Genomic DNA, 20,479 nt, shown 5'->3' on the forward strand with positions numbered 1-20,479 from the left:
CCAAACTTTTGGTCTGCACTGTAGAATTCTTATAAAGGATTGGACAAAAAATTGGACAAAAAACTAAATGTTTCAAGGTTAAACCGGAAATATTCTTCTGTTTTCTAAGTTTTTACAGGATTACCAAAAAAATAAATAAAATAAAAACAATCAGGAAACTTGAGCCTATTAAGAACACAGGTTCTCACAAGGACCAAGAAAAGTAGCTTCCACTGAGTGGTGTTCTGGTGGTGTTCATCATTTTTCTGATGATGGAGGACACATATAGAGAAAACTAAGCTTAAATTTACATTTCAGAGTATCTTTTAGTATTATGTATCAGGAGAAGCATGGCGTATCAAAAAGAGCTTATTTGTGACCTAAAAAATACACTGGACGGGCCACAAGCTCCCTGCTCCGCTCCGCAACGGAGAGAAGAAAGGGGGCGGGGTTGCTCCATGCCAAAAGTCTACAACTAATAGGTAAATTCTTGATGCGCTTCTGCCGTTTTGCAGAAACTATGTCCTAGAAAGTGACACAGGTTTTTACATTTTTGCCTAAAAATGACAATCATAATTGAAAAGACCACTGGGAATGGATCAAAATATGATCAGTGTGACCTTAACTATATCTGACCGGCTCCTATTTCATAAAATCCTAGTTTCAGGGATAAGAACATTTAGTTGTGGGTTTCTGCAGGTCTTTGTCTCTCTCTGGACAAAAGCGAGATGCCTCAGAGCCACCGACAGAAGGAGGCGGTTTGCCAATGCAGCAAAAAGAGACAAATTTTCTAAACGAGCTACTCCTACGCCAAAAATAACGGTGCTCACGGGTGTTTGAGCACTAAGGTCCGCCACTGCACTACTTATGGTTAGTGCCAGGGTTGGAGCACACTTCTGCAAAGATTGTTTTTAAACTGTGAGGAGGTTTTGCAGCTGTGATATTAATGGTTGTGTAAACAAAAACTAGCAGATGGGCGGCGGGTCGATAACGCCACTGAAAATAACATGCAGATGGCTCCGAACACCGCTGTGACAGTTTATGCGTGATGTTTACTTGTTTTTTTTATGTCTCACTTCAAGAATTTCACGATAGATTGAGTCTATTTTCGCCCAGCACTGAAATAGAAACTCAATAAGCAACAGGTGGTGTGATTTTTGATAATCATTCTTAGATATAAAGGGTGGGATACTTCTCTTCCTCCCTTTTTTCTAGCGTGCCCCTGCCTAACCTGGCATAGACAGGGGAGAAGGAAAACTTTTTGTCAGTCACAGATTCTGCAAGTTGCTCCTTTTAAAAAAGATGAGCAATGTCTTTAATGTTCATCATAAACACTTCAACAGTGAGAGACAGATTGTAAAAAAGAATCCAGGAAATTATATGGTGTGATTTTTGAAGACTTTATTTGAATAATGGTGCAGGAAGGCAGAATTTACTATCTACTGAGGCCTGTTACTTCTCCTTCAAGAAACTCTTCTATTCTCCAACTGTATTATTGTCATCTGTTCACCCTTAAACAGTCAGACTGCAATGTCACCACCTTGACCAAGACCAAAAAGCTGTCGAAGGACACCATGGACAAAACTATACAGCTGACCAAGACTGGGATGAACAAATCTACCATAAGTAATTTTTAGCCACGGGTGGAGATGTTATTAGAAAATGGAAAAAAAAAGTATCATGACAGTCTCCCTCCTTGGAAGATTTCACTTTGTGGGGTACAAATGATCTATAGAACCCTGATGAAACAGGTCAGAACTACACAGGGGAAACTGACCAATGACCTGAAAAGAACTGGGATCACAGTTACAAAAGTTGCTAAAGTAACAGGGCGTTATAATAGGTTCAAATCCTACAGTTCTCCAAAGGTCCCCCTGCTTAAACCAGCAGATGTCCAGGCCCGTCTAAAGTTCTCAAAAAACCTTTTGGATGATCCAGAAGAGGACTGAGGGAAGATGAGACCAAAGTGGAACTGGTATAGAACGCCACTAATCATGTTTGGAGGAGGAAGAAAGCTGAACTGCATCCCAAGAACACCATATCTGAGGTGAGGCATGGTGGTAGAAGTATTAGGGTTTGGGGCTGCATTTTTCCCCCCAAAGCGGACATAACAGCTGATCTGTATGAAAGACAGGATAAATGGGTCCATGTATGGTGAGATTTTGGGCAAAAACCACCTTCCATGAGTGAGAACGTTGAAGATGAAATGTGGCTGGATTTCCCAGCTAGACAATGATCTCACACACATCGCCATAACAACAAAGGAGTGGTTACGTAAAAAGCATTTCAAGGTTCTGGATTGTTCTTGCCCGTCTCTGGACCTCAATCCAACACAGAATCTGTGGTAGAAATGGGAAGTTTCTGTTGCCCAGCAACAGCCTCAAAACATCACAGCTCTTGAGAAGATCTGCATGGATGAATGGACCAAAATTATTATTATCTGTTGTTTTTTGGTAGCCTTTTATCTGAAGTTGAAATAAACAAAAGATCAAAAAGCTCACATTTTAAACTGTCTTGTAATGCAAATGAAAACCCTTTAGTTACAAAAATGACTTTTTTTAATTATTTTTTTTTACCACGGGTTAATTTCAGTGGGTGGTTTTTTTTTTTCCAAAGTTAAACTGTTCTAAACTGAATAAATAAACCTGTAAAACAGTGAGGCACATGGAAAAGGATGGCAGTAACTGTTTCAAAACCTTTTTTTATGTGCAGTTCCTTCCACTCTAGAAAAATCAAACATGTTTTTGACAAAATGCTCCACTGTCAAAAGAAAATCCAAAGGTACCAGAAGTCAAACTGACAAAAAACAACCATTTACCATCTTTGAAACACTCAATAAAACATGAAAACAAAAAAACTAAACGCCATATTTTGTCACACACCCCGATTTTGTCCTTGGTCAACTTCCTGTCCCCAGCTAAGCTTGGAAAGATCACACACAGCAGCTTCTTGACACCCAGAGGACACAAGAAAGCTCTTGTGAGCACCTGAAACTGAGCCAGAGCTGATCGATTCCTGTTCTTTGCGAAGAAAAGCAACGCCTTATGTAGATGACCGAGGTTTGAATGCGAAGAAGGGATCCAATTTCTCCTGTGGACTCGGTGGCTGTCGAAAGATAGGCTTTGACTGACAGCCCGGCGGTGCGCGGTTCCTGCAGCTACTTAAACGACATCCGGAGAAGTAAACAGCATCAGGCTTATCAGAGCAAAGCAGCAGCTCGGAGGGCAGCAGCGCGGCTGAATCTCCGCGAGCAGCCCACTAACCGAGGCTCTGAGAGGCTCTCTGACCTTGGATGTGTCGCCTCTCCCCCATGACCTCGGGCACTTTAAATGGTGAGGTGAGCCGACCGGGGAATCGGAGACGGCACTAGATGTCGCTTTTGATTCTCCTTCAGAAAATCACGTTTCACTGAGAGGCGCAGGAAGCTGGCGTGCGTCGTCAAGGCAATATCTGCGCCAGCAGGGATTGACACAGACACACCGACATTAACACAGTGTCTGCTTTAAATCAAGAACATGTCCAAAAACTGACTTCTGTTTGTCACATTCCTTTTGAGGCTCTGCTACAAGCCAGTTGACGGTATTAGATTTCTTTTTTTTTCAAACAGTTGTTATCTGCCTTTCCATTCTCTCCCTGAGCAGGAGCTTTGTGAGCATCTTGACAACAAAAGTTGCAGAAATAGGCTTCTGCTGCATCTAAATTCTGAAGCATATCATGCCCCAGCTCAGTGCATCTAACCAAAAACAGATCAATATCAGCCACTTTTTGACTTCTCACACCGGCCAAAGCGGAAGAAGATAAAGTCATAGTTACATCTACAAACAGAAAGCAGGCTGGCAGAGTGCTGAAGTGGATTTTCCTCTGCTGAGAGTTCCTTAAGGCTGCAAAGCAATCTGTCTTAAGCTGCCAATGTATTTGTGACACATCATGTCCTCCCCTGTAGTGCCTGCAAGAAGAGGAGGACCACACGGGGGGCTGGAAACACGGGCATCTGCATATCAGCGCGCAGACGTGTTTATCTCGGAGTGTTTGTGCGTCTTGGAGGAAGATGGATGAGAGATGCAAAGGTCTGAGAGATCAGAAAGGAGCGGCGGAGGAAGCCGGCTGGGAAGTCCCTCACCTGCAGTCCTCCTGGCTGATGCTCATGTACATTTCCCAGGTAGTGTCTTCGGCGATCCCCCCGTGAGGCACCAACAGACTGATTCCTGCAGAGGAGGAGAGCATTTGTGAGGGCTGATCAGCACACAGGCGTGCGCACGCGCGCCACATGCACCTGTTCGGCTGTCAGCTCGTTTTACTGAGGGTGACAGCCGCCAGGGTGACGGCCGCGGAAAAAAAAAAGGTGATGGAAGCAGGTCTCAAAGGCCTTGTGAATCAGAGCTGCCAGCACAGTCTTTGTTATAATCCGACAGACACACACCGACTGTCTCCTTCTTAAACACATGAGCATAGACAACATTGTACGGTATCATAAACAATTACTGCCAATCTGGCAGTAGATAAAGCACCTCGAGGGACAAGATGATGAATGTAGGCCACGAAAAAGAGCCGCCTGAATAATGTAGCAGACAGAGCAGCGAAGGTTTATGTCAAACCATTCTGCATGTAAGCTGAAATGCATAGCAAACACACAAGAATCAGGTGTTTTCTGTCGAAACACGTCTATTTTTTTGATCTCCTTCAGATTTGTCAGGAGGCGTCTTTCATGCAATAGCGAGTTAATAATCTAAGTGATGCAAGAAATCCATCTAGTGTGCCTAATCTGAGAGAGATGCGCTCCTCTCTGGTTGTTACTTCTGTGCTGAAATAAAAGCCTCTCGCAGTAGGAAGGTATCAAATTAAATTTCCTCACCTGTGTTTGGTACCACCAGCCTGCCTCCAGCATGGCCAAACACCGCCGTCGCTTTGTGCAGAGGCCTGCTGGGAGTCAGAGACACCGTTGGGGTGAAAAGGTTTTTGCCTCTTATACCCAGTGTGGTCCCCACAGCAACCCCTCTGTAGTCTGGCGCCAAGCCCCGTGGAAATGTCTGAGGGTGGGACATGACGTGGTACTCTGCCCTTTCTGCGGCCCCTGCGGACACAATGAAAGCTCTGAGAGCTGGGCGGTACTCAAAAGTCAGTTCAAGCCCTCTGTGGCATCAGGCTCACACAGCGCTTCCATCACAAACAGACTCATTTAGATCCAAAAAAACACATTTATTTATATTCAAAAGAAGTTTTCAGCTGAACCCATCCCTCTCCAGCTGACTGTTTACTAAACCAGTCGCTGTCAAGGTTTTCGCCTCCAGCTGAAACAATATAAGCCTTGGGCTAAAGAAGGAGCAGCACTTTGCATTAAAAGAGCCCGAGGGGCGGAGTTTGTCTTTCAGGCTGAAAAGACCCTATGTAAAATATAAATAAAGGATTGAGATTCAAGTCCAGCTTTAAACCACCGAGACACTGGGCTTTTGCAGCACGGATGCAGATGCAGAGGGAATGACCTCAAGGACACTATGTGCTTGTCCATTGGGTAGCAGCAAGCTGCTCATCTTAATGCAAGGCTGGATTCTCTGGAACAACTTAATCAAAATAACAATTAGTAAAGGTCGTATCATTCAGTTTCAGGGCTATCAATTCACAATTCTGTGTATATATTTACACTACTTTTGCGATTGTTCCAACAGCTTATAAACATAGTAAACTGTTCATTATTGCTCCTGGTACGACTCGTCAATCACGAGGATAACAATTTATCAATAACGATTCGATACATATATAATTAGTGGTTGACGATACGTTTTGTAATGGATATTGGTTCATTTAAGGTGATTCACTGACCTAAAATTGATTAACAACATTTTTAGCCAAACATTCAACCAGTGTGAGACAGAGATAAATACCTGGGTACTGAACAGTGCAGGTGAAGTTTTCCGCATTACTTTCATTTCTTGTGTAAATTAAATATGTGTACAAACAAACAAACAAGAGCAATGTGCTGAAAATGGGTCACATACCCATACATTTCTCAACCATTGCGCGTTTACGCTGAAAGCCAGCGCATTTTTAAAAGTTGAAAATCCCTTTTGATCCATTTGTTGAGGACTCATTGCAATGATTTGAGTTCCTCTGACTTGTTTTTGACTTATTAAAAGGCATCTTGTATGTGAAAGCAGTGAGTTAGCAGTGAGTAAATGCAAAACTGGAAAATGTTTGGCTTGAACTTTTGAATGGAGTCAAACATAGGGCAAGAGGTGATGCATGAAGATAAAAAGAAGGAGACCTGCAGTCCCCCACATGGAAAAAGTAAAAACGTGTTTTATTTTTTAGGCACTTCTTAGTTTTAAAAAACCTGCGAAGAAGTGAAAAAATTCATCTGAATTACCACGAGTGGATCCAGATGAATGTGACAACTTGGTGGATTAATGGGCTGATAATTAAAAATGAGTTAAAAATTCCTTGACACTATTCAATATGCATGACAATTATCCGGCGAACTCTAGAAATAACCTTTGTGGCACAGCTGGATGATCTAAGTGAACATCTGTATTTCAAAATAAGAGAAAGATTTCTGGTCAAAAGCTTTACTAACATTGGAGGTCTTTGCTATCATCGGTTTTATGGCTCAAATCAGTGGAATGAAAGAACTTGCTTTATATTTTAATTGGGAAAAGTACAAACTAGCACTTACTTAGACGTCCTTATCTAAATATTATTCGTAGAAATAATTTAAATAATGATCTAAAGGTCATACAGATGTTTGCCTTGGTGTGGATTATGCATTAAATTATCTATTTAAGATTGTTTTTTTTAATTGTAACAGACAATATTTGGTGATTATTAACAGGCTCTCTTGATTTGGACAGTAAATCCAAAGGTGCTTTGTCTTTGTCTGGCTGACGAGGACATCCTGGTAAATGGGTTGTGTTAGCTTTGCTATTGGTTTTTTATTTACAGCAGATATTTGTGTGTATTCGGAAACATTTACACAAAGAAGAAACAATAATAAATCAATAAACAAACAAAAACAAACAAAAAGCCTCCTTGGTGTCAATGGAAATTGCCCGGCCCCCCATGTGACATATGTTCTATACTTTTTTTTTGGACGACCTCTTTGATCATAAATTAATAATTCTTTTACTGCATAAAAATGTAAAATTCCTTGTAAAAGGAGTTTTGAATTAAAATGTCTGAAAAAGTCGGCCCAATTTCAAAATTTTGGGTATTTATTTATTATTTGTTTTCTGAAAGAGACCAAGGCGATAAAGTCATTTACTAAAATTGGTTTCCTTTTGAGTCTGCTTGATGTCTTGGAAATGATTGCCATGTCTTGGTGACTTTCAAAATAAAGTTTTTTTTTAGCAACCATGCAACACAATAACAAACAAAAAACAAAATAAAATGAAAACATATCTATTATTGTGTCAACAAACTCTGAAATACAAATAATAAAAAAGACTACACCATGTCAATATGTTGCTTAGATGCTGCTGTCATTTACATTTTTATAATAATTCTCAGAAGAAAAAACAATAAATCCTTTTTGTTCCTCTTCCAGGAAGACATCAGCCAAAAAAACCTGCAGAACGCTATGGACATCTATCAACAACGAGGGCAAAAAGATGGCAGTTTATGAATATTTGTTAAAGCTTTGATCTTTATGGTCTATTATGGGATGTTCATTGATGCCTGGCAACATCTCTACTCTGAACCTGGCGAACCCAGAGGAGATTTTTGTTAATTTATTCCAAAAGTTCTGATCAAAATACATTTAAGAACAACTACTACACATAGTTCTTGCAACCAAACCAGGTAAACACAATTTTCACTATTTTTGTATTTACTATTACTATTTTTGCTGATCAAAGTTTGCCCAAAGAAAAAGCAAATAAGATCCAGTGACCCATCGCTGTTCTTTCACTTTACTTTGTCATTTTACTCAATTCCTCCCCGTTGAAGGGTGTATGTTAAGTTCCCCATTTGATGTTGCGAGTTTGAAGTCATTTATTTGTTCAATTTCTGTCAGAAATGTTGAGTAAAGAAAAAACCCACGGTTGTCATCATGTAGGCTTTGTGAAAGAATATATTTAATTTAATGTGGCTTTTTAAGCTTTTCTAACTTTAAGGGCAGAGATGTTATTTTATGCAAGGAATTCAAGTAAGGAAAAAATTGATGCCAGTTTAAATTTTTAGTTTCATTTTCTTAATTTTAGATTTCTGAAGTTTTTTTTTTAACAACCCTGTTTGGGCTAAAACTTACCAGTAATATCTATTTAATTCCCCCCCCCCCCCCCCTTTATTTTTTACATTTTTTACAAGTAAATGACTCAACCAGTTGACTTCTTACTAGTAAACCTGTCAGGTAATTGAGTCTTATAAGACATGATGAATTATTTTGACTACATCTCCAAAAGACTGGGTTAAATGTAACTTAGCTTATGTGGCGACACTTCTTTATAAAAGTTCATATTGTTGCATCAACTGACTGATAGCAGAATATTTTATCTTTTAAAATAAATGTTTTAACTAAATATAAACTAACTGAATTTATTAAAATGTAACCATGTTTTAATTTACCTAGAAATAAAGAGTTAATTGAACAACAGTTTAGTGGGAAATGATTAAATGGGATTAAAAACACTTCAAACAGACGAGATAAAGTTGATGTCGATTTTATTTGTTTAACCCTACATAATCATTCGTATCGTATTTGATAAATGCATGTCTGTCACCCTATCTCATTAACAGGATCCTAACTTTCTTCAAATACCCATTGTAATGTTTTCAACCTTGTAGTGCATCATCATTCCACTAGAGGCAGTAGAAAGGCATTTCCTGCTAATTTCAAAATGGCTGCTTCCGTGAGATCCATTGACTCTAAATTTGAGCTGGACAGACTGACTCCTCTTCACTCGCGTTCTCAATAGGAAGTAAAGGCGGGCTCCAAGAAGCCAAACTCCCATAGACTTCTATCTAATAAATGTTTGTCTTGTCCTGATTTTTTTTTGTGTAAAGCACTTTGAGTAGCATGAGTTGTGAAAGTGCAACACAAATAAAGTTTGATTTTATTTGATTGAGATATAAACATCTATTACTATTTTATTCATTCTATTGGTCAGAATTACCATTTTGCTCTGACACCCTTTTGTTTTTTTACTTGTTCTTGATAATCCTCTTTTTTTCATTATAATAAGTTATTCATTCATCCTTTTTTTTTCATTCATTCATGAATGAATGAATAATAAGTTATTCAATTTATAAACTGACCAATCAGTAAAAGCATGTTGGTACCACTGGGCCCCCAACCTCAAACACTTGATTGACAGATTCTCCCGAGACACTTTCAGTGGAAGGGGTGTGGACTTCGAACGAGCTTCCTGTTGATTGGTGACAGTAGTTGCTCTAGAAACGTTGATTCAGAGCGACTTGGACCAATCGCTGTCATCTGGTTCCCAATGCAGGGGCCCACATCACGGAAAAATGGTGACTGAATTGGCTTAATTTCGCTGGAGCCGGAGGTAGGGCATTTTATAAGGGTGACGTTCCACCTGGCTGTGTCCGTCTCTATATGATGAAATCTCAAAAACATGTTTGGCAGGAAAAGTTGAGCCATTTATCAAAACATTATGGTGAGAATAACTCGTTTTTATACATGACTACTTGCAATATTAAAAGAATGCAACATCTGTAGATAATTAATTCTTTGTAATACATTTACACCGTGTTAGAAATGTGTGGATCAAATTTAAGACAGTAAGTAAATAAGGTGCTTTTTTCCCTGAACATTCATGTCAATATTTTGCATCTTTAAATATTGGAGTGAGCAAAAACTTATGAAATTATCCAATGAATCCTAATTGGTATTATCTACAGCTCATAAGAACAAAAAATGTCCTGATTATCCCCAAAATCAATTATTTTTAATGTAGAGGGTCTTATAGGGTTATAAATGTAATTTAGAATTAAAAAAAAAGTTAATTTGTGCAAACAATTGACAAATAAACTCAAGTAAATTCCATGAAATGTTTTCTAAGTGATGAAAATAAGTGTTGAAGGTTATTTCGACTGTTGGAAGAGGAAACGTTTAGAGGTAAATGAGGGATGCCCTTGGTGTCTCAGCTGGTTCCACTGTGTTGTATCCAAGAACAAGAACATTTTGGAAAGAGACTGCTTTTGAGAAGAAGGATATAGGATTCCTGAGAGACCCCACCACCATCTGCTCATATCACAAAAAAAAAACTTTTAACATAAACGATATCAAGAAAAAATGTCTTTTTTTTTAAATTAAATTTTCCTCAGCATGAATCATAAACTGGACCTGCAGCTTTAACGCTCTTCTGCTTAAATTAATGGCAGCTTAAAAAAACATGACAGCAGATGCTAAAGCAACATGTGGCAGACAAGGGATGGTAATCGGTCAATTTGTTCAGTATGAAAGCTTTCCCAGAGATGAGATGCCTCAAAGTAAGATGGATTATCCATGTGAACGGCGCGGAGCCGCTCGCTGATCATCCGGCCCAAACAAAAGCAGCGTCTTCCCACTTACAGCCCTCTTTTTAATCTTCTCCCTCACCTTTGCTCTTGAGCTCTGGCAGTGGGCGAAGGAGCGAGTGCTCGGCCATTATCTCCTTGTCAATGGAGTCCTGGAAACACATGGGGCTCGTGTAGGTACGGGACACTGTCAGATCCGGTTGCATGGATGAGTTAATAAGCAGTGGGTTTGCTGGAAAAAATCACACGAAAGGAAAAAATAAATAAACAAAACACACAAATTATGAAGGGAAACTTAAGTACAGTGCACAATTACACTCTTGACTGGATCCACTTTTAGCAATAAACCTGAGGGGTATGCCAAGTCAATTATTTCCTGTAAATTTGTCACTGTTGCTGTAATTACGTTACCATGGAAACAGGAACAGCATCCGCCTAAGCTGAATACTTTCCTTCTTAACAGGGGTAAACAGCAACACCCAGGCTTTTGGTAAAAAACAACAACTGTAGAATTGTAAATGGAGAAATATTATGGGGTTAAATTTTATAACCAGCACTTTTACTATATAGACTATTTGTGAAAATGTATCATTTACAGCCTGAAGGGGATGTAAGCCTATAATGAAGCATCTTTTGGTACTGGACTCTTCATCACAATTATTTCTATTAGAGTATTCACTCATTTGTCTTCTCTCGCTTTATTTTAACTTGTCAGGATAAAAAAAATTTGTAAACTTTTTTCCCCACCAAAAACGAGTTCCAAATATGTTTTTGTGCAGGTGGAACAAAGAGGCAGCCGGGGTTCGATTGTTGCGCGTCCGCTGCAGCCACCGTGTACAACAACATGAAGGGAGGAAGTGCAGCTTGTTATGGAGGTTTGGCTCCTTTAGCCCCTCTAACACAGGGAACACAGAGCAAGATTAAAGCCTTCCCTGCCTCCTGCTGTGTTATCAAAATGAACTTTATTATGCCCTGCTGAGGGCTCCCGCCGCGACAAACCATAATGCCTGCCTTGTAAAAATATGCCTCAATCTGTAGGGCAAAAAACACCACACCGCAGAGCGCCCCTCTGTTTCTGCGTTTGGAGGCACGTAAAGACAAAAAAAACAAAAAACGGACAAGTAAAATGCATTTTTAATTGTATTTCCTGAATAATTTATTGAAATATTGTATGTGAAATATTCTACAAAGAAGCTTCTAAAATATGACTCAATATTTTTTTGAATATAGGAGCCTTTAAAGGAAAGTCTAAGTAATAATAGATAAGAATGAAGAAAAGGTTCATCGCTCCAGGCACACTGGTGCAGTAAAACAACAAAAACACTGCATTTACAGATGAAGCTGCATGTTAGTGGACATTTGTAAAAGAGCGCAGACAAGAAAAGCCTAGAAAAGGATCTGGTAAACAGAAAAATTAAAGAGCGTCATGCAGGCTCCTAAAGTGTTTTAATAATTGATGCAGCTGTATTATAATACAAAGAAGGTAATGCATAATTCATAAAACTGTATAAACTTTCCCAGGGTGTAAATGTACGGATTGTCTTGCAATACAAACATGTTAATATGTGAACAAATTTATAATTTACAGAGAGATGACAAAACTATAGTTTTTTGTTTTCTTATTCAAAGAAAAATGACGTTTAACCGACATTTAAAAACAAAACACACCAGGACTAACACAATGTGAAATCGGCAGATTCCTATGAATAAAACACTGGAAACATTTACATCAAACATTTTTAATTTTTCAGGATTTTTAGGTCCTTTTGAGCCACCAAATAAACACAAATATACCCGTGACTCCAGCCAGCTTTCCTTTCTTGTTTTTTATGCATTTTATGCAGAAACTTTAAAATGTTTTCATTAATGTTTATTTAAAAAAATCTAATCAGTATAAATCTGTCAAACATGCCAAATTAGTATGTGTCAGCAGATAATCCGAACACTCTTTATCCATTTCTTTAGTGTTAAGATTCGAATCCTGCCAGACATCAGAGCTCTGTCTGCCCCTCTGGTCAACAGAGGAACCCATCTACAGAGTTCGAACCGCATTTCCTGTATTCCACACACCTGACCCTCATTTCACCACATCATACTTAAACACTGCACTGAGCCACACTCTGTGCAAAGTGTTGTTTGTGCCACTCTGCCTTCCTTAAAGAGTGTTGAAGAGTGTTAAAGAGAGTCTTCTCTTCTATTTCTGACTCCGTTTGCCTGCCGCCTGCCCCGACTCTGGCCTGGATCCTGACTTCCCCTGTCTCTTCTCTGATGATCTCATGCCTGTTATTGACCCCTGCCTCCTGACACTGATTTAGCTTTGTGGAGTTTTAGCTAAGCTAATAAACCTGCTGTTTTTGGAACCATACAATATGTGCTGAAGTCACAAAGAAGGCAGGGAATTGGTTTGGATAAAAACAAAACTGAAAATACATTTTGCTTGCATGTCACAAAGTATGTAAAAAAACTGTTTAAATCTGTCACAAATTGAGAAAGTTTTATATACATTGGGGTGGACTTACTTTAGAACCGGGGTTCCACAGCTCAGGTTGCGGAATGATACTGTCCATAGGTTATTTTATAAAAATATATTACTCTCATTGTTTCCATTTTATTTATTATCTAATTATAACCCATGTTTTATTTGGGAAAACTACCAGATTCTCTCTTCTCGATCCCATGTCTTAAAAACATATTTGCAATTGCCTTTTGGTGGCTGCTCTGGCTGGTAAAAGTACACAATTAAGATGAGCAAGTAAAGTTAACATAAAACAAACTACTTTGGAAAATTACTTGTTTTTTTAAATTAAAGTAAAATGTTTTTTTGATGTATATAGACCTGACAAAAGTCATTTACAAATTAGTTTCAAAAGCCGTCACACCTTTCTTGCACTTCCTAACTTGTAGAATCCAAATTGAGAACCAAGTTTCAGAAATTTGTGAAAATAATTTTGAAAGGAAAAGAGATTTTTAAAACTTTTACAAATTTTTGAACGTGTGTAAAAGTGACACAAAATGGGAGTTTGAGAGGTTTTGAAATATTTGTCTAACCTTCTCAGCTTGCTTGTTATTTTTGAACTGTACTTCTATTAAAATATATATAATTCTATACATAACTATGTCTTTATAATTAGGAGTAATTATAATGGCATAATGTATTAGGGTGTGTAGTATATGGAATTTTTTATATTTTAACTTTTTACTTTTTAGTTAAATCACGACTAAAACAACAGTGGTGACAGTGGCTCAGGTGGTTGAGCGGGTCGTCCAATGACCGAAGGGTTGGCGGTTCGATCCCCGCTCCCAACAAGGAAAAATGTTGTGTCCTTGGGCAAGACACTTCACCCTCCTCGCCTCCAGTGTGGCTCCACTGGTGTGTGAATGTGCATGAATGATCCCGGTGATGGTCAGAGCGGCCGTAGGCGCGAAATGGCAGCCACGCCTCTGTCAGTCTCCCCCAGGGCAGCTGTGGTTACAACAGTAGCTTACCATCACCAAGTATGAATGAGGAGTGAATGAATAATGGACACACTGTAAGCGCTTTGAGCGTCTGGAAAAGCGCAGATAAATCCAATCCATTATTATTATTATCTTCTTTAGTATTTTTTGTTCTGATTGCTTAAAATAAACCAATCCCAAACCCAATTTGAGATTATCGGTCAGATTTGAACCTCGGCGGCTCACCTTGTCGAGATGTCTTGAAGCTGAAAGACTGGAAACCGCCAGTGAGAGCGGACGAGTCAATGACGTCAACGCCGTACTCGCTCTGGCTGCGACGGTAAAGAGTGACGGCGACGATCAGCAGCACCACTGTCACCACCCCTGCAGCCAGGCCGGAGTACAGGGCCACATCGCTGCTGGATTCTGCCCCTTTGGGGGGGTAAAGAGTGAGAAAAACAAGTATTGCTTAAACCCAAGCCTCTTTTCTTGAGGACACTAAATATTTGGAACAACATCCGAGTTAAAGTTCTCTAAAAAAATCTTTCATTTTAAACTTCATCAGAGACTTTTTTGGTTTTCTTGTCTGAGCTGCTTCTTTGGTCTATTGTTTCAGTCTGCACTAATGAGGAACCTCAAAAAAAAAAAAAAAGAAAAGGCGACTATTATCAACCCGGCACCTAAAGTGTCATCTCAGACGCTGCTTGGCTCTGGTGTTGAAGGTGCTCTGGGATAATATAACAAAACCAATTCATTTAATTAGCTCATCGGCGCCGATTATGCTGTACCTGCTTCTCCCCGCAGTGCTGCGGCGTCCAAAAGCACCAAGTGCAAGAATGACTGGGAAACAGGAGATGCTAGGTTGTTCTTGAAAAATAATGAGATTTACACTAAAACAAGACATGCTGGAAATCCTCTAAGTAGCCTGAAGCTCAAACAAGAGAAAAAAATGGGGAAAATATGCAAAGCAGTATTAGCAGCTACAGCAGCAGGTTAATTGAGGGCTTGGGAAGTTTTGGCAGCTTGACCACATTTTTTTTAGCTGTTTTTGAGAAACAAAAACACAGCAAAGGACATGCAAAGAGAGCCCATGCTTTGTTGCTTTAAATAGATGTTTCCGTTTTTTTGCAAACTACAAATTAGCAACGAGTTCATTTTCCTGAACAGTAAACAAACATGAAGCCATAGATCCACAATGGTTAACCACAGACAGGCTGACCTGAAATGCTACACCTGACAGAGGCAGGAGTGAAGGTATCAGCGGAGGGCTGGAGATCCCGAGAAGGGAACATGGTTAAAATCGTTTACTTGACCTAAAATAACACTGCTCGGTGAGGAAACGATACTACCGAGTTAGAAAAATGGATGCTTGAAAAAAGGTATGCTCAAGAAGTTCTTACCAACCGAAATCATGGGGTTCAGTTTGTGGGCCATGTTGCTCAAAGTGAGCGTCTCCCCCAAAACTTTATACAAGACTGAGCTAAAGGCTTTGTCTGAAGCCACTCCAACACTGTGGGACATCTCCTTTGTTGTTTTTAAGCTACTTTGCGACAGATTAGCAGCTTAACTTTTGGGTATTAGTACAATCTATGGATGAGATTTATTTCCTCTTACTTTGTAGTCTGTATTGTAAAAAGAAAATCAAGCTTGTTCAGTTAAAAAAGTCCTAGTGAAGACTGAAAATGTTCCCATATTCCTTCACAAAGCAGTGGTGGACATTTTTAATAGAGTCTGATGTGATTTCAAAACTAAAGCTCCTGCTTGTTTTGTTAATTATCAGTTTACTCCTAAGGTGAAAGGGTCAAATCAGGATCAGGTGAAAGTAAATGAAAAACCAGATTCTAAATAAAAAAAAAGTAAAAAGGAAATTTTAGACTTGTAAACACATGTCAACTTGAAGAAAACATTAGAAAATTGAAAAGTAAAATCTTAAATTTGAATGACTGAAAACTGAAAAGATCCTAAAACTGTTCCATCCATCTTCAGAACTCACTGAATCCCTTTTGGGGGTCACTGGGTTGCTGGAGCCTATCCCAGCTCCTTGAGCAAAGGCGGGGTCCACCCTGAACAGGTCGTCAATATCTTGCACAAAAGCACACTAATACTCACAACTAGGGGCATTTTAGGGTCTCAAATTGAACTTTGACACACACGCATGGGGTGGGGGGCAAGAGTATTTCTGTGGGGGCAAGAGTGCTAACCACTGCACCATTGAGCCCAGCGAACTATGGCTTCCACTGCAATAAAGTACTTTGTAGAAGTTTTTGTTGCATACTTCTTTTGCTTTTTAAAAAATGAAAATATAAGTCAAACACAAAAATACTAATATTAAACGTTATTCTTTGGAGCGTTCTGTGGGGACTTTCAACCTTTTAAAACTTTTTTCCATGTGTGTCCAAGCTTCACCCCCCCCCCCCCCTCCTGTGCCTCAATCAAAATCAGCAACCGTCATTAAAAAGTAAAAGCCAAAAAAAAATAGAGTGCAACCCTCTACAATCTAAGTCCATAAATAAGATAAACAAAGTGCTTCGTCTGGGTCTGAGATGTTGAACAAAAGTAACACAACTGCCTTGAGATCACTAAGCAAACAAAGCTTTAGCTGAATGATCATCAGGCTTCACCGCTGTTTTCCTTTACGATTCCTGAAAGAAAAAACCCTTTCTTTACTCAGTTTGGACGGTTTCGATTGGATCTAAGTGGGTTTAAAAGAGGACATGGCGCTGACTGACTTCAGTCACAGAAAGAGGGCTGTGAAGACGACACGATTTGGCATTAAAGATTCATTAAGCTCATTATTGTATTTTAGCTCCAAACAAAAAGCCACTGTGAAAACAAAAACATCAAGTAATAAAGAACTCACCCTGTTGCTTTGCATCATGAAGCAGCTTCCGATCTGAGAAGAACACAATGACATTTGAAGTTGCATCCTTAAAAGCACACATTCCCACAGTCTCATATATGTTGACTGAAAATGGATGAGTGACATTAAAAAGCATGATTCTAAGATGCCCACTCTGAGTGCAGAGGCCGCCCGTGCAGTTGTCCGTCGCCACTGCCACTCCGTCGCATAGCCGGCCTCCGTGTTTGGGCTCTGGGGAGGTGCACTCCCTGCTGCGCTGCCTCTCGCAGTCCGAGCTGCACGCCGACCACTCGCTCCAATCCCCCCAGCCGCCGTCCACTGGAGGATCGCACACAAACGTTTTGAGTCATCCGAGTTCAGCCCAAACAAACAAAGCTCTATTTTTCCCACCCTTTATAACCCTGATGTTCATCTGTTTGCCAACAGATTGGAACCTCGGGGCAAACATCTTGAAAACACAGGATGAGCACGTACTTTCTTTGTTTCTCAACCATTTTCTATCACTGGAATCCAAAAGCCAAGATTATATATTTTACAATCACTGGAAAAATGTCCTACCAAAACAAGTGAAACAATGTAAAATTTAAGATGGTTTTTATTTGATATAGGTGAAAAAAGTCTGCCAGTAGAACTAGTAGAATTTTTCTTGGTTAAATTTCTTAAAAAATGTTGCAATGTCTTGCTTTTTTAAAACTAAATATACTTTGAAATTAGCGCTAAACACTCATATTGTTTTGGTAATTGGAAATTTTATGGCTGAAGCTATGTGTACTCTAGACATTTGACACTAAACTTGGTTTCTTGGTGTTCACATCGGACAAGAAGGGAGGCTCTTTTTCCTTTTCTACTGTTAACCAGCGCATGTGCACCACTTACAGTTGGAAATCTCGTTATTTGGGCACTAAACGGTAACTGTGCGGTTTAATGCTAGCATCCTTGCAATGGCGGATATGGATTACCATCACGTCAGGAAAGTGGCCTTGGTTTATCTCTATTTGAAAATCAACCATGTTTGGGTTGATATCATTGTTATCATTTCTGATAAACCCAAAATATGCCTCACCACCAAATGCGAGTCCCTGACTGGTCAAAGTTTGACCTGGTTAAAGTTGCGACGCACGTTTTTTAATGGCCACGCTTTTTGTAAGCAGAGCCCAAAAACTGTCGCAGAAAGTAGGTATGAGTGCAAAAGGTTTTGAATGCGGAAGCCCAAAAGGCAAATGTACATAGGTTCTTCATTGGAAGTGGCCACCAGAGCATCTGTTGTCGAGGGTTGTGTGTTCGTAACTTTAAAGTAAGCGTATATTGGTATGTGGTGCAGGGGTAGAGCGGGTGACCTTTGATCAGAACATTTCAGGTTCCATTGCGGTTGTTTGGCAGCAGTTGGTACACAGGGGAATGGAGCAGTTACTGTAAAGTACTTTGGGTCTTCCAAGAAGATAGAAAAGTGCCATTTACTATATTAATGTATTTGTTTCTTGTTAGGAGTCAGCTGAGTCTTAAAATAAAGCAAGTCTGTTTCTTGAAACAAGAACACTCACCAGTAACAAATTCATAAAAAAAGTTTTGTGGCAGGAGTTCCTCAAAAAATTCACCTCTGAGTTTTGGGCAGTAAGGCCGTCCCCCTTTCCTTCGCCATGGCTGAGAGCTCCCTGTTTACAAGCTTCTCCGCTAGCTCACAGCCCCTTACACCCCCAACCTAACATTAACGGCGCCGCCAACATGGTGAGCAACATCAGAGCTGTCCAGCTGTACAGTTTGGAGCCAGAGGCCAGCTCTGAAGACGAAAACGAAACGTTTTTCTACAAGTGGATGCTTCAGAATGGAGCTTGGGGTCTGCATATTTTTATATGTCACAAAGAAGTTGTTTTCCAACTGGCATTTTTTTTTTTTTTTGCTCCTGATTCACAAATTTGAATAAATAAATTTGCCACACGATCATGTTAAAAACACAAGTGAGTTTTGTCTACTATCAAGTATAATGAGAAATTTAAACTAGAAATTACACTAAAGTATTTGTTGCAATTTTGTGTTTTTGTTCTACCTCCATATGTTTCCAGCTCCAGCTTTCAGACTATACCATCCACATGATGCATGTCCAAGCTCAATAGAGAGCGTTTTTCAAACGGTATTAGGAGATATGGCTTGACGGAATGCTTTGCCTTTCTCTGATAACGTAGAGTCTGCAGCAACTGAAACTATCAATTCAAGCTCGTCTAAATAAAACGGCTGCTCTTCCTGCACAAACCTTAGCTGCTTTTCACCTCTTCTATTTTTAGCCAATTGTGCCATTTACCTTTTTTTCTTTTTCTTAGTTTGCAGATTTGAACGGTTCAGTGAGCTGGCTGTCTGACACCAGCGTTGCCATTTAGGCGTTGCAGAAATGCTGTGCATTCACAGTGAAGGTAAAAGGTTATTCTCCAATCACGTGTACCAAGACTGGAGATTTGTATGAAAAAGTGATTCAGTCTGGATGGCATCAAATAAAATAAATGAAAAAAATCAATGTAATGTAAATAATAGTTTAAATAAGGGATTTTCTCTTTTAGATTTTTTAGTCAAACCTCTTTGCTCCATCATTAAAAACTGAATTGGGTAAATAGCAGTCGTCTAAAACAAAGCTGCATTAAGATTTGGATAAGGTCAATATGCTAACCTTCACCTGTACCTGAAAGTACAAGATAATTACTGTGTTTTACACTGAAATGCATTGGCAAAAAGCTATATTTACAGGGCAATCTATTGAATTGCTTATTATTATTTGGTGCATATTCATAAAAAACAGGCTAACTACAATGAATTAAGAAAACCCATAAGTGATTTGTTCTACTAGCTGTTCGACCAATAAAGACAAAAATACCTCAAATCCTTGTTAGCAATTCAAAACACACCGATTTTGCACAAAAGTAGAAAACTATGTTAAATAAACTCCATTGAAATTCAAATTAGTCCCTTATGCCATAGACTCTGTGTCTGACGATAGAGGACAAGAAGCTAACTGTTGACTTTGGAACTGAAATGCTTTGAACCTAAATAAAAATATACTGAATGATGTCTTAATGGATCAGTGTTTCGCATTTTTTGCGAAAATAGAAACCATTAAATGTACACAAATAGTTATTTTAAGCTAACACAAAGTATAAGTGAGCACTCTTTCATTAGAAAAACCCATAATGAGAAGTAGGTAAATGTTATAGCTCACTCTTTCTATTCTTTTTGCATGAAAAAATGGTCAAATGTGATTTAAAACACGTTTGCATTTGAGACCTGCTGTTGGCACAATCTAGCAAGCTGCTAAGCCAACAGCCGGCATGTTAATGCTCTCAATTTTTAATTTAGGAGGGCTGGACTTTGGGGGCTTTTTGGTCTTCTGTTTAAGCTGAATGATGGAGCAATGCCCACACAAAAACAATAAATAAATAAACCAACAAAACAGCAAGAGCATTCAGATCTCTTTTAACTCGAGGAGCTGTTGTTACATGACTGAAGGTGCAGACTACTGTGTGCAATATCGTTCAAAAAAAGCAATAATGACCATGGCTGACAGTAGTAATTGCTGTTTTGATTTATATTTCAGTTATTCTGCTGCTATTGTCAGGTTTTTCTTTCTTCTCAGCTGCAAGATGTTGAAATCAAGTTTGACAGGAATCTCAGTTATGACTCCAAGGGCAAATGGGACAAAAAACAAACAAACAAACAAGAAAAATCGAGGGCAAATTCTTCTTTTTGAAAGAGTAC

The 20,479-nt window shown here is 39.2% G+C and overlaps 1 protein-coding gene across 1 annotated transcript in view; it reads right to left on the reverse strand.

The window, feature by feature from the left end:
- The window catches only part of LOC101173079 (netrin receptor UNC5D), a 302,440-nt gene that overhangs the window by 31,591 nt on the left and 250,370 nt on the right, over window positions 1–20,479 (reverse strand). The window contains exons 7-12 of the mRNA XM_011481481.3: window positions 16,895–17,059; window positions 16,742–16,774; window positions 14,128–14,313; window positions 10,529–10,678; window positions 4,832–5,050; window positions 4,100–4,184 (exon numbers count right to left, since the gene is read on the reverse strand). Coding sequence (XP_011479783.1) covers window positions 4,100–4,184; window positions 4,832–5,050; window positions 10,529–10,678; window positions 14,128–14,313; window positions 16,742–16,774; window positions 16,895–17,059 — 838 coding nt within the window. The remainder of the gene's footprint in view (window positions 1–4,099; window positions 4,185–4,831; window positions 5,051–10,528; window positions 10,679–14,127; window positions 14,314–16,741; window positions 16,775–16,894; window positions 17,060–20,479) is intronic.

This window comes from Oryzias latipes, chromosome 12, assembly GCF_002234675.1.
Source record: "Oryzias latipes chromosome 12, ASM223467v1".
NCBI classification, from domain to species: Eukaryota; Metazoa; Chordata; class Actinopteri; order Beloniformes; family Adrianichthyidae; genus Oryzias; species Oryzias latipes.